Source organism: Dryobates pubescens, chromosome 31 (assembly GCF_014839835.1).
Source record: "Dryobates pubescens isolate bDryPub1 chromosome 31, bDryPub1.pri, whole genome shotgun sequence".
Lineage (NCBI taxonomy): Eukaryota > Metazoa > Chordata > Aves > Piciformes > Picidae > Dryobates > Dryobates pubescens.
Genome location: NC_071642.1, coordinates 1612788 through 1624164, shown reverse-complemented (window position 1 = coordinate 1624164; position 11377 = coordinate 1612788). Strand labels below are relative to the sequence as shown.

General features: G+C 55.0%; 1 protein-coding gene and 1 non-coding gene across 2 annotated transcripts; both read right to left on the bottom strand.

Moving 5' to 3' along the window:
• Positions 1-120: 120 nt before the first annotated feature.
• EEF2 (eukaryotic translation elongation factor 2) lies at positions 121-8610 on the bottom strand. Its single transcript, XM_054175036.1, has 15 exons — positions 8487-8610; positions 7533-7747; positions 6698-6879; positions 6399-6610; positions 5517-5695; positions 5019-5124; positions 4607-4720; positions 4302-4440; positions 3810-4005; positions 3370-3628; positions 2947-3054; positions 2501-2854; positions 1685-1867; positions 1466-1598; positions 121-604 (listed from the first exon to the last, which is right to left on the bottom strand). Exons 1-15 carry the CDS (start codon positions 8487-8489, stop codon positions 411-413), a joined length of 2577 nt encoding a protein of 858 aa, XP_054031011.1. The 5' UTR covers positions 8490-8610; the 3' UTR covers positions 121-410.
• Positions 4900-4966, bottom strand: LOC128898794 (small nucleolar RNA SNORD37). Its single transcript, XR_008462977.1, has one exon. It is a non-coding gene; the product is annotated as a small nucleolar RNA SNORD37 (small nucleolar RNA).
• Positions 8611-11377: the final 2767 nt, after the last annotated feature.

Below are 11377 nucleotides of genomic sequence, written 5' to 3'. Positions count from 1 at the left end.
GTCACACCGTAGAGCAGGGAACCCTGCCCTTTTTACCTCAGTTTGAAGCGATTTTACCTGCCCCCCCCCTCCCCATTTTGTGAGGGAGGACCTCCCCCTCAAACCCTTTTTTTTTTCTCCCCTCCTCCGAGTCAAATAAATACAGAATTGGGCAAATCTAGTGGAAATGTTTTAGTTACAATGGCAAAGATGAGTCATGTGCAACACAGAAAACCTATAAGGCTTTGTTTTTCTGGGGTATTCTCTTTCCTCATTTTAAAGTCTTCGAATCGCTATGAAACCAATTACCGATGCAGAGATGGTCACAGGCGCCTAGCCCCTGGCACGGGCATCAGCACTAATTAATTTGATTTTGTTTCTTCACACACTCCCCTCTCTTTCTCCCCCCCTAAAGAGTCCAACGAGATTGATTAGAGTTTGTCCAGGAAGTTGTCCAGGGCAGGGATTCCTTCTTTGAGGCCTTTACGCTTGCGGGTCTCAGCCACCACCTGGCAGGGTCGGCTGGCGCTGTCAAAGGGATCTCCAGGCAGGATCTGCCAGTGGTCAAAGACGCACTGGGGGAAGGCCTGACCACCTGTGTTGGACCTCAGATCTGCTGTGAAACCTGTGAGGAAGAGGAGATGGGAATGAGGAGGAAGAACAATCCCAAGTTGTCACCTAGAACAGAGGAGTCCAACTTGGAGATGCCATGAAAGATGATGGGAGAAGGCTGCGGGAGATGGAGGCTAATCCTCCCTTGGTGAGTTGCCTTTGGTCAGTCTTTGAGTCTTCAGTGCCATGAGAGATTTGTTTTGACTCTATGGAAAAATTGCTTTTTGTACCACTGTGTGGCAGACAAGGCCCAAAATACCTTCTGGTGGCCTTTCAGAAAGCTGGGGATAAACTTTTGAGCAGGGCCTGTTGTGACAAGAGGGGATGGTTTGAAACTGAAAGAGGAAGATTTTATGCTGATGGTGATGAGACCCTGGCCTAGGTTGTTCAGAGAGGCGGGAGATGCCCCAAGCCCTGGAACCATTCCAGGTCAGATTGGGGTTGAGCAACCTCTCTAGTTGCAGATGTCCCTGCTGTCTGCAGAGATTTGACTAGATGAGCTTTGAAAGGTCCCTTCCAACCTAAACCATTCTGAGATGATCCCTTCTATCAAAGAAGAAAGAGGAAATGGTCTCAAGTTGCACCAGGGGAGGTTTAGGTTGGACAAGAGGAACAAGTTCTTCCCCAAAAGAGTTGCCAAGGCCTAGAACAGGGCAGTGGAATCCTCATCCCTGGAGGGGCTTCAAAGCTACAGAGGTGTGGTGCTGAGGGACATGGTTTAGTGGTGGGTTACCAGTTGGATCTTAAGAGTCTTTCCCAACTTCAGTGGTTCTACAATCACGGCAATCAGACAGTTGGCCAGCAAGACCAGCTCCCTCCCCAGGGCTGGGCTCAGGCTCCAGGAGCTGCTGCAGCCCAGGCCCAGCACACTCACCAAAGGACTCGTTGACAGGCAGGTAGGCCTTGACCACAAACATGGGGGTGCCAGCCACCTGGGTCTCCTCAAACACGTGGCCACGCTTCCTGTTCAGCACACCATAGATGCCACCCACCACCTGCTCTGGACACTGAAAGAGAGAGAAGAGGGATCAGGACTGCAGCCACAACCATTTTCTTTGCCCAGGAACTTCTGGGCCGAGCAGATGTTTCTCACCTGGATCTCCACCAGGTAGATGGGCTCCATGAGCCGGGGCTGAGCGGTGAGCACGCAGGCGTAGAGGCATCTCCTGGCTGTGGGGATGATCTGTCCACCGCCACGGTGGATGGCATCGGCGTGCAGGGTGACGTCATGCACGTCGAAGCGCACCGCGCGCATGTTCTCCTCGCACAGCACTCCCTGGGAAAGCAGAGCAGGAGGTCAAACACCACGCTGCAGCCAGTGGCTGCTCCCTACCCAGAAAGGCTCCAGTCCCATGGCAAAGGCCTTGGAAGCAGATCCTAGAGCATGAAGGACAAAGGTCCCACCAGGCACACCAAGAAGCCACTTGGCAAGTGATCATCCTAGCCCAAGACCCAGCTGCTGCTCCTGAGCCACCACCAAGGCAGCTTCAGGCCCAGAAACCATTTAGAGCAGCAACAGCTCCAGGGTTCATGTAAGCATTGGTGCTGACACACATTTATGATGCTGCTTCCCAAGTGGATGGCAGGAAATGAAGTTTTTTCACATTATTGGGATCAAAAAAGAGTAGCTGGCATGGTGGGATCGCTTTCTGAAACTAACTTAAACTGAAGAGGGAAGAAAACTCTCCTGCTGCTACTCTCAGTCTGTCAACTGCTCTTTGGAGTCATCTCCTGCCTAGTTCAACACATTAACAAGTAAAGGCCGGATCATTGGTGAGGCTCAGAGGACCCTTCAATGCCCAAAGATTCTCCTGTGCCATAACCATGTCACATCCTGAGAGTTTTCCCAAGGTTTCTTTGGGAAGACAGAGCAGCAGCAGCTCTCTGCCACCCCCAGTGCTGTCCCCACCTCCTTTGTCGCCCACTGGAAGCCAGCCACCACGCTGTCCTTGATCTCATTGAGGTACTGCACGCCCTTGGTGATGTCGGTGAGGATGTTGGGACCGGTGCCATCGGGACCAAAGCACCAGATCTTCCTGGCTTCAGTCACATCCCACTCGTACTTCTCGGCCAGGTAACGAGCTCGCTGCTTCAGCTCCTGGCGGGCAGAGACCTCCCCCTTGTCGATGTCCTCGGCCAAGCCGTCTGGGAAGGGCCGGGCCTTCATGTAGAGCCTGTTGTGTTTGTTGGGGGACTTGGAAAGGCACATCACGTTGGACTCCTCGCTGACTGTCTCACGATAGGACACGACAGGATCAGATTTCTGTGGTGACAGGCAGCAGAGAAGAGCAGTGAGCCAACAACCCCACCACAGCTCACCAGATCCCACCAGCTTTGCTGCTGCAGCCCCTCTACCTTAATGGGAATGCAGGCGTGGTCCTCCTCCAGGTCCTTCAGGCAGATCTCCAAGTGCAGCTCCCCAGCACCAGCAATGATGTGCTCCCCAGACTCCTCAATGATGCACTGGAAAGACCACGGACATGGCAGGTGAGGCTTTGGACTGCAATGCAACAGAGGCTTTCGCACATCAAGCACCACCAACTGGCTCTGACTTTTGTCTTTGACTCATGGAGCTACTTTTAGACGCTCCTTCCACTCATCTGGGGATGACTCAGCACCAACACCAGGTGGAACACAGCATTCCCTCCCCCTCTGGAAGGGCTGGGACCAACACTCAGCCCAAGACTGTTCTACCAGCACTCCCAGTACAACCCTAAAGCCCCCTGCATCAGCAGGACCAGGACCTCCCCTATCCCCAGGACCGTTTTGGACACTCACCTGCACCATGGGGTCAGACTTGGCAAGACGTTTGAGCCCCTCCACCAGCTTGGGCAGGTCGGCTGGGTTCTTGGCTTCCACAGCCACACGCACCACAGGGCTGACACTGAACTTCATGACCCTCATGTTGTGAGCGTGCTCAAAGGTGGTGATGGTTCCAGTCTTCACCAGGAACTGGTCAACACCAACCAGACCAACAATGTTTCCACAAGGCACGTCCTCAATGGGTTCAACATAGCGGCCCATCATGAGAATGGTCCTGGAGGAAGAGGAAGTTGGGTTTAATGAAGTTTGAAGGAGGACATCCCACCCAGCAGCATCCTGGAGCTCAGCAGCAGACTTGGAAGTCCATGGCCAAGGGCCACGATGATGAAGAGAGACCCCAGGTATTAGCAAGACCACAAACCTGAACCACAGAGCATAACCCAGCCAGGACTGACCTTTGAATTGGCTTCAGGTACAGATCCTCCTTCTTGCCAGGGGTGTAGTTTGGTCCCATGATTCTGACTTTCAAGCCAGTGGAGACCAGACCAGAGAAGACACGTCCAAAAGCATAGAAACGTCCCTTGTCAGAGGTTGGCACCATTTTGGAGATGTACATCATGAGGGGCCCTTTGGGGTCACAGTTCTTGATACCTGGGAGGAGGAAGAGGTATCAATTCCACTCAGCACCATTAGGTTTATGTTCTCTGTCCCCCCAGTCCCAACACAAGACCTAGACCCACTCTTGTCCCAGCCTGTTGGTTTGTCCAGAAAGCTGGCCAACCTGGAGAGTTGTCACTGAGATAGGTTCTAACTGAGCATGGGATCAGCCTGAGCCTTGGCCATGTCCTGGATGATCTCTAAAGATCTTTTTCCAACCCCATCATACTGGCATTTAGTGACACCAGGAAAGCTTGATCCATACTGGAGCAGCTGGCAGCTGGTCATACCTATGGCAGCCTCATCATCAGGAGGTCCCTCGTAGAGCAGCTCACAGCGGTACTTCTGGGCTGTGACAGGAGAGGGCAGGTGGATGGTGATCATCTGCAGCAGGGCATCTCCAGCAGGCAGCCACCGCCTCATCACAGCCTGAGCAGAGAGCAGAGCAGTCAGACCTGGGCAAACTGCTCATGACAGACAGCTTCCACCAGCTCCACCCTAACCAAGCAGGGCTTGTAGTTGCTCACTAAGTTTACAGCTGGTGCAGCACAGCTGTACTCATCTCATCCCCACAGACCCTGAAGACCCAGCTCACCTTCAGCAGGGGTTTGCCCTCCTTGTCCTTATCTTCACTGTCAAGCTTGATGTCCAGTTTCTCAATCAGTTTAGCTGCCTCCTCCTTCCTGAAGTTCATGATTGCATCAAAAACCTGCAACAACAGCAGCAGCCATGAACATTTCAGTGACCTAGTTTGAAGCAGCAGCATGAGTGTCTCTGAAGAGCATCTGTTCTTGCTCATCACCCATCTTGACTCCACGCAGAGCTCAGACAGACCTGCCTCCACAAGACCCACTACCACCTTCCCCACCTCCATGAAGGAATGAGATGTGTCAGATACTGAAATTTCTTCAATCAAAAAAGTCAGGTCAAAGTGAAGAAATTTTCCATCATCACACACTGAACCAGAGCATGCAGCACCAGCAAGGGCTGGACACACAGGGACTCACCTTGAAGATGGGGTCAAGGATGAGCTGGCAGAAAGTCCTGGGCAGTTTCTTTCCATCAGGGCTGGTAGCAGATTTGCTGAACTTGCCAGTAGCAGGATCAAAATATCTGGAGGAAGAATCAAGTCAAAGATCAATGCTCAGTTCAGCTGCTGAATTCAGCTCAGTTCAGTGTGGCTTGTCCTGCCAGCTCAGGCCAAAGGAATGAGCTGCCGACAGGAACCATCTTCACACCTTTGCCCCCACCACTCCCAGGCTTCCAGAGATCACCAAAACACACTCAACTCCTGCTGCCAACTCACCATCTCCTCCATCTCCCTGTGTTTCCTATTCTGCCAGAATCTCATGGGAAGTGTGGTTCTTGTGCCAGCACATGACCCAAGTCACCGAGACGGGTCCATAAGCAGCATAACCACAACCTCTCTCCCTACCCATCTTCTACAAGTGCTGCAGCCACACAGAGCTGATCTGGAATGAAACCCAACAGCTGTGACTCCTCACCTGTCTCCCCACAGCTTCTTCATCATGTCTTCTACTTTCTTGGCACGCTCGGATGGGTTCAGCTGGGCATCGCCCTTGGCAGCAAACTTCGCCACGTACATTTCAGCAAACTGCTTGAGCGTGAAGGCCCAGCCATGCAGGCCAGAGCCAAAGCCCACGGTGCCCAGGACAGGATCAATCTGCAAGGGAACAGAACTGGGTCAGAGGAGCAGCTCCTCCAGCCACTGAGCATTATAGCAGTCAGCCTGCTCCACCCCAACACAAAGTATAACACAACGGAGCTTGAGGCCTGAGCAACCCTCAAGCAGTTCTGTGGCAGCAGCCATCACCAAGGCCTGGGGACAGCCTGGCCACACATCCAGCATTTTAGCTTTGTCCTGCAGGACTGGAGCAGTTTTTTCATCCAGCTCCATACAGGGACAGCTCAGCAGCTGCACAGATCTGCATGCAGGTGAAGCTCCTGCCCACCACAGGGAGGATCAGTAGGGCATGAAGACCTGCAGCAGGGAGCAGGGCCTGGCAAGCACAGCCCAGCCTCCCCATGCCATTTCAGGAGAGAACAAGGGGAGGAATGCTGCATGGGTGCCTCCAACATCACTGACATAACGTGGGCAAAAACATGTTCTACAAAACAAGGACACCCTTGACAAAAGGACAAAATGGTTTCCTGCATTGGTAGCCTTTATCTGCTGAAACCCAGAACCTTCAGAAGGCTGTGGAGGAAAGCTGGTGAGAGCTCTGGACCAGCACATGCTGGGTAGCAGGGATGTCTTCACCATTCTGCTCTCACTTCTCCACTCAAGATCAGAAAGAGCCAAGGAGACAACTGCTCCCTCCCAAAAGGGAATCTTTTGAACACAGTACTGGAAGCCTCCCACTTACCATGATATTTCCCATGGGGCCACTCTCCCCTTCTCCATAGGTGGAGATAATGACGTTCACGTTCTCCACGATGCGCTGGAAGGTCTGGTAGAGCTCCTCTGGCTCCAGCTGCAGCTCCAGCAGTGCTCTGTCCATCTTGTTCATCATCAGGACAGGCTTGATCCTCTCAGCAATGGCCTGACGCAGCACAGTCTCTGTCTGCACACAGACTCCTGCCAAACACAGCAGAATTGGTTATAGTCATCTCCAGAGGCACCCAACATGCTCCAGTGGCACGCAGCAGCAGGAGAAAACCTTACCAGAGACACAGTCGACAACAACCAGGGCACCATCAGTGACACGAAGAGCAGCAGTGACCTCAGATGAGAAGTCCACGTGCCCAGGAGAGTCAATCAGGTTAATCAAGAAACCAGAACCATCCTTGCTCTGCTTGATGAAGGCCAAATCGTTCTCAGAGAGTTCATAAAACAGGGAAATAGCTCTGAAATAAGAAACATCCAAGTCATTATCTGCATGTTGGCCACGCTGAGAAACAGCTTTCAACCCACAGTGAAGCTGCACCTGGGCTGAAGGACTTCCTAAAAAGCATCCCTAGGAAGTCAGTGTGGGATAGAACCAGAAGAGGCTAAAAATCTGCTCTCCCTGCACTGTGCTGAAACCCTCCCAAAATCATCACTTCTTCCAACTCCATGGAGTGCCCAAAGATGAATCCACTTCTTGACTCCATAAATCAAGGACTTTTCTTCCCACCAGACCCAAACACATTTTTGATGGCTTTTCATGCCCCTCAGGGTCCTCAAACCATCCCTGGTGACACAGCCACCAGAAGTGCCCCCAAGACAGCCTCTCTGCACAGCATCCAGCAGACATCCAACAGCCCCAGTGCTAGAACACAGGGCTGAAGCTTCAGCTGCACATCTGCTTCCCAGTGCTCACCAGGGCTGATTCACCAGAAGCCAATCAATACCTACTCTTTCATTAAACAAATCCCCAGGAGTACAAGATGAGCCTCTGAACTAGACTAGAAAAATCCTGATGCTGTCTTCTTTCATCTCACCATCAAAGCCTCAGAGGACTCAAAGCCCCCCCCCCAGCTCAGCCCACGCTCAGGTGGTGCCTGGAGGGGACACTCACGTTGATTTGATGGTGATGCACCGTTCCTGCTCATCCTTCCTGGTGTCAGTGAAGCGGGTCTCGCCGGCACGGGCAGAGGCAATGATCCCAGCTTTGCACACCAGAGAATCAGTCAAGGTCGATTTGCCATGATCCACATGGGCAATCACAGACATGTTTCTGATGTTGGCCTTTTTGTCCATGATGGCCCGTATCTGGTCTACTGTGAAGTTCACCTTGAATATTGAAAGAAGTAGGAGAGGGAAGGAGAAAAACCAGAGGGCATGTAGGAATGCTTTCGGCAATTCAAAGGAGCACAAGCAACGCCACAGATATCTGCCATGGCCACAGCGGCACCGGTTCTACCTGTGCTACCGAACAACCCAAGGCAAAGGCAGCAACGGGACAAGCAGAAGGGTCTGGACCCGAAGCACAAGTGCCCAGTGTGCTCCTTTCGCCTCAGCGTCCTAGGAACTGCGGCAGCGCCAACGCTTCCTTGCGGCAGCCCCCTCCTGAAACCGAACAGCACCCCTCCCCGCCAACACCGAGCTCTCCTTCGCTCGCTGCTCCGCGGCGGGGAGCTGACAGCACAGTGCTCCGGTGCGATTGCCCCCACCTGGGCCGCAGCGTTACATAAGGCGGCTGCAAAGGCCTGGCCGCAGCGTCAACGCCGCCTCGGTGCCACATCACCGCCGCTCCCCCTCCCCGCAGAGCGAGCGCGGCGCCGCTGGACCCCATCGGACCGCCACCAGCGGAGCACAGACCCCAAGGCCACGGGGCCTAGAGTCACCCCCAGGACCTGTCCCCTCCTCCCGGCCTGCTTTCCAGCCCCACCCCTCTCCCCTCAGCAGCGGCCCAGCCCGGTACCAGAGGCCGCTGTTACCGCGGGCTCTCCTAAGCCTTTCATCCCCACTGACACTGCGAGCGCGCTGCCCGCTAGGCGCCCCGGGGCGGCGGCAGGGCGCGGGATCTCACCATGGTGGCGGATGGCGGCGGATTCTCCGGGGCGGGGGGGGTACAGTAATGGCGGCGGCGACAGCCCTGTCTCGCTGGCGAGCGCAGAGCGGGCGGAAGAGAACGCTGACGTCAACCGCCCCCTTCTTATAGGTCGACGCCGGCTTGGGGGTGGGACCTCCGCACTCAGCAGCCAACGCGCTTGCGCCGTAGTGCCGCTCTGGCGCGCAGCGGCCGGCAGGCTCTATGGTTGGGGAGGTTTGTTCCGCCCGGGCGGCACCACGTGGCCGCTCCCCGGAGCCGCACCGGGGCCCACGGGGTAGCTGGGACCGGCAGCTCCTGCCTAGCCCCGCCCGCCTCTGCTGTGGCTCTGTGAGGGCTGCAGCGGGGTCAAAGTCCTCCCCCACCCGCTGATGATAACTCGGAGGTGAACCGGCCGGAGTAGATCGGAGTCGGTACGGCCAACTGCGGCCACCGATCCGCGGGGCGGAGGTGCCGCCGCTGTCGGGAGCGATGAGGGCACTCTCCACCGGCCCCACCAAACCGGCAGGCAAGCCCAGGCTTTCGGCTCTCAGGAAAAGGCGATGGGGCAGAGCCCACTGTCAACCCTGACCGGGCACCGGCTACCGCTGGGCCCTGTCCGCCCCGCCGGTCGCGCACTGCTGTGGCCCAGCCTCACCGGCCCGCCCCGGCCCTGCAGGGTCCCCGCACTGCGCATGCACGGGCCGAGGGGCGGCATCGGTGCAGCGCCCCCTGCGGGCGGGGAGGAACGCAGCCACCCGCACCGCGGCCGCGGGGAACCTGCTGGGGGATAGGACGAGAGGGAATGGCTTTAAACTGGAAGAGAGCAGATTTAGAGCGGAGATTAGGAGGAAATTCTTTTCAGTGAGGCTGGGGAGATACTGGCACGGGCTGCCCAGGGAGGCTTCATCCCTGGAGGGGTTCAAGGCCAGGCTCGATGAGGCCTTGAGCAACCTGAGGGTGGAGGTGTCCCTGCCCATGGCAGGGGGGGTTGGAACTGGATGATCTTTAAGGTCTCTTCCAACCCAAACCAACCTATGAGTCCATGATCACAAGAAGAGCTCACAGCACCCCCCTCACATCACACAAACCCAAGCCTAGCAGATGCCAAATTCTCCTCACATCTCCAACCTGTATGTTCCCTCCACCAGTTACAGGCAGGCAGTGGCAGGAGGGTGGTGCAGAGACACCCAGGACGGATCTGGCTCCCTGCTCTCCCGGTGTGACAGGATGAGTTATCAGCTGTTGGGGTTTCCATAGCAATCGTTTGAATTTTTAGCACCAATTCTGCCTTTTGCCAGACTGGAAGGGAACACTGGGGAGTTTGATTAACATATTGGCCTTCCTAGGAAACTGGCTAATTGCCTTTTTGTTTAATTAGCTTGTGGGGTTGATGACAAGGAGGGGAAAGTGCTGGAAAAACCTCTCTCAGTGCAGTGTTTTACCCTGACTCCTGGGGTTACATCCTGGTAACTCAGCCTGGAGCTGGAGAGGATGATGCTGTGCTTAGAAATGGAGCAAACAGACCCCAGAGACAACAGGGTTGGGCTTAGGGGAAATAATTTCTACTTACATTGAAAGTATTTTTATTAAGTGATGAGTTATTGGAGGGTCCTCTCCTCCCCAAAGACTCATGGGGGGACAAACAGGGAGCAGAGCCAAGGGGAAGGCCCCTGGAGCAGATGCGTGGTGGGGAGCAGCAGCCCTCCTGAGCAGGGTCTGGCAGCTCTGAGATCCAGCAGGAAAATCTGAGTTTTACAAGTTGGAGTTCAAGCAGAGGCTGCTGCAGGGCGTGGAGGAGGATGATTAGACCACTGTCCTTTGCGTGTTTCTGATGAAGGCACAGATCCAAAAGCACCATTTCTTTGTGTTTTGGTTTGTTTTATTTCCCCAGAGCATTGTCTCCTCAGAAAAGCCTCCAAGAGCTGCCTGCTCTTCACAAACGTCTCCCAGTGAAACCATGAACAATCTGATCTGGTTTTCCCCAGTTTCAGGACAAGGAGAGAGAAACCAAAGACACCCCAAGCTGAAATGAAGCTCTCTGGTGTTTGGCCAGGAGCTGGGATGTGGAGGAGGCCTCTCCTCTGCCCTCTCCTCCCAGGGCCTGCAGCCTGGGCCAGGTTCCTCTAGCATGCTCCCCTCCTCGTGGAGGAGGACGAGCAAGGGCCTGGCCACACCTCAGGACCCGACAGGGGCTGGCACAAGGGAGTGGGGCCTTGGGACAAGCCCACTGAGCCTGACCCCTATGCGTGCTGTCTTTTTTTAGAGCACTACGCATCACTCTCTGGAGGCCATGCTGCCACCTGCCCCACTCACTCTCAACCTCTTGCCTACTGCAGGAGGGGTCTCCAGCCCAGATGTGGTGGGGTAGAGCCCTACAACCACTGCTCCCCAGTGAAACCCCTGTCCTGGTTTGCAACCTGGACAAGCTGGAGAGCTGGATGGATGGAACCTTATGAAGTACAAAAAGGGCAAGTGTAGTATCCTGCATCTGGGGAGGAATAACCTCCTGCACCAGAGGGGATCTGATCGATGCTCAACAAAAGATAAAGGGCCTGGGGAGTGGGGGAGGGCACAAGAGGATGGGGCCAGACTCTTCTCATCAGTGCCCAGCAACAGGACAAGGGACAATGGGCACAAACTGGAAGCCAGAAGTTGCATCTGAACAGGAGGAGAAAATTCTCTGGTATGAGGCTGGTGGAGCCCTGCAGCAGGCTGCCCAGAGAGGTTGTGGAGTCTCCTCCTCTGCTTCCAACCCCCCTGGGCATTGTGCTCCTGAGCAAGCTGCTGTGGGTGCCCTGCTGGAGCAGGATATTGGTCTGGGCGATCTCCAGAAGTCCCTTCTAACATTGACCACGCTGGGATTTGGGGGCTCTGTCCCTTTAAGTGCC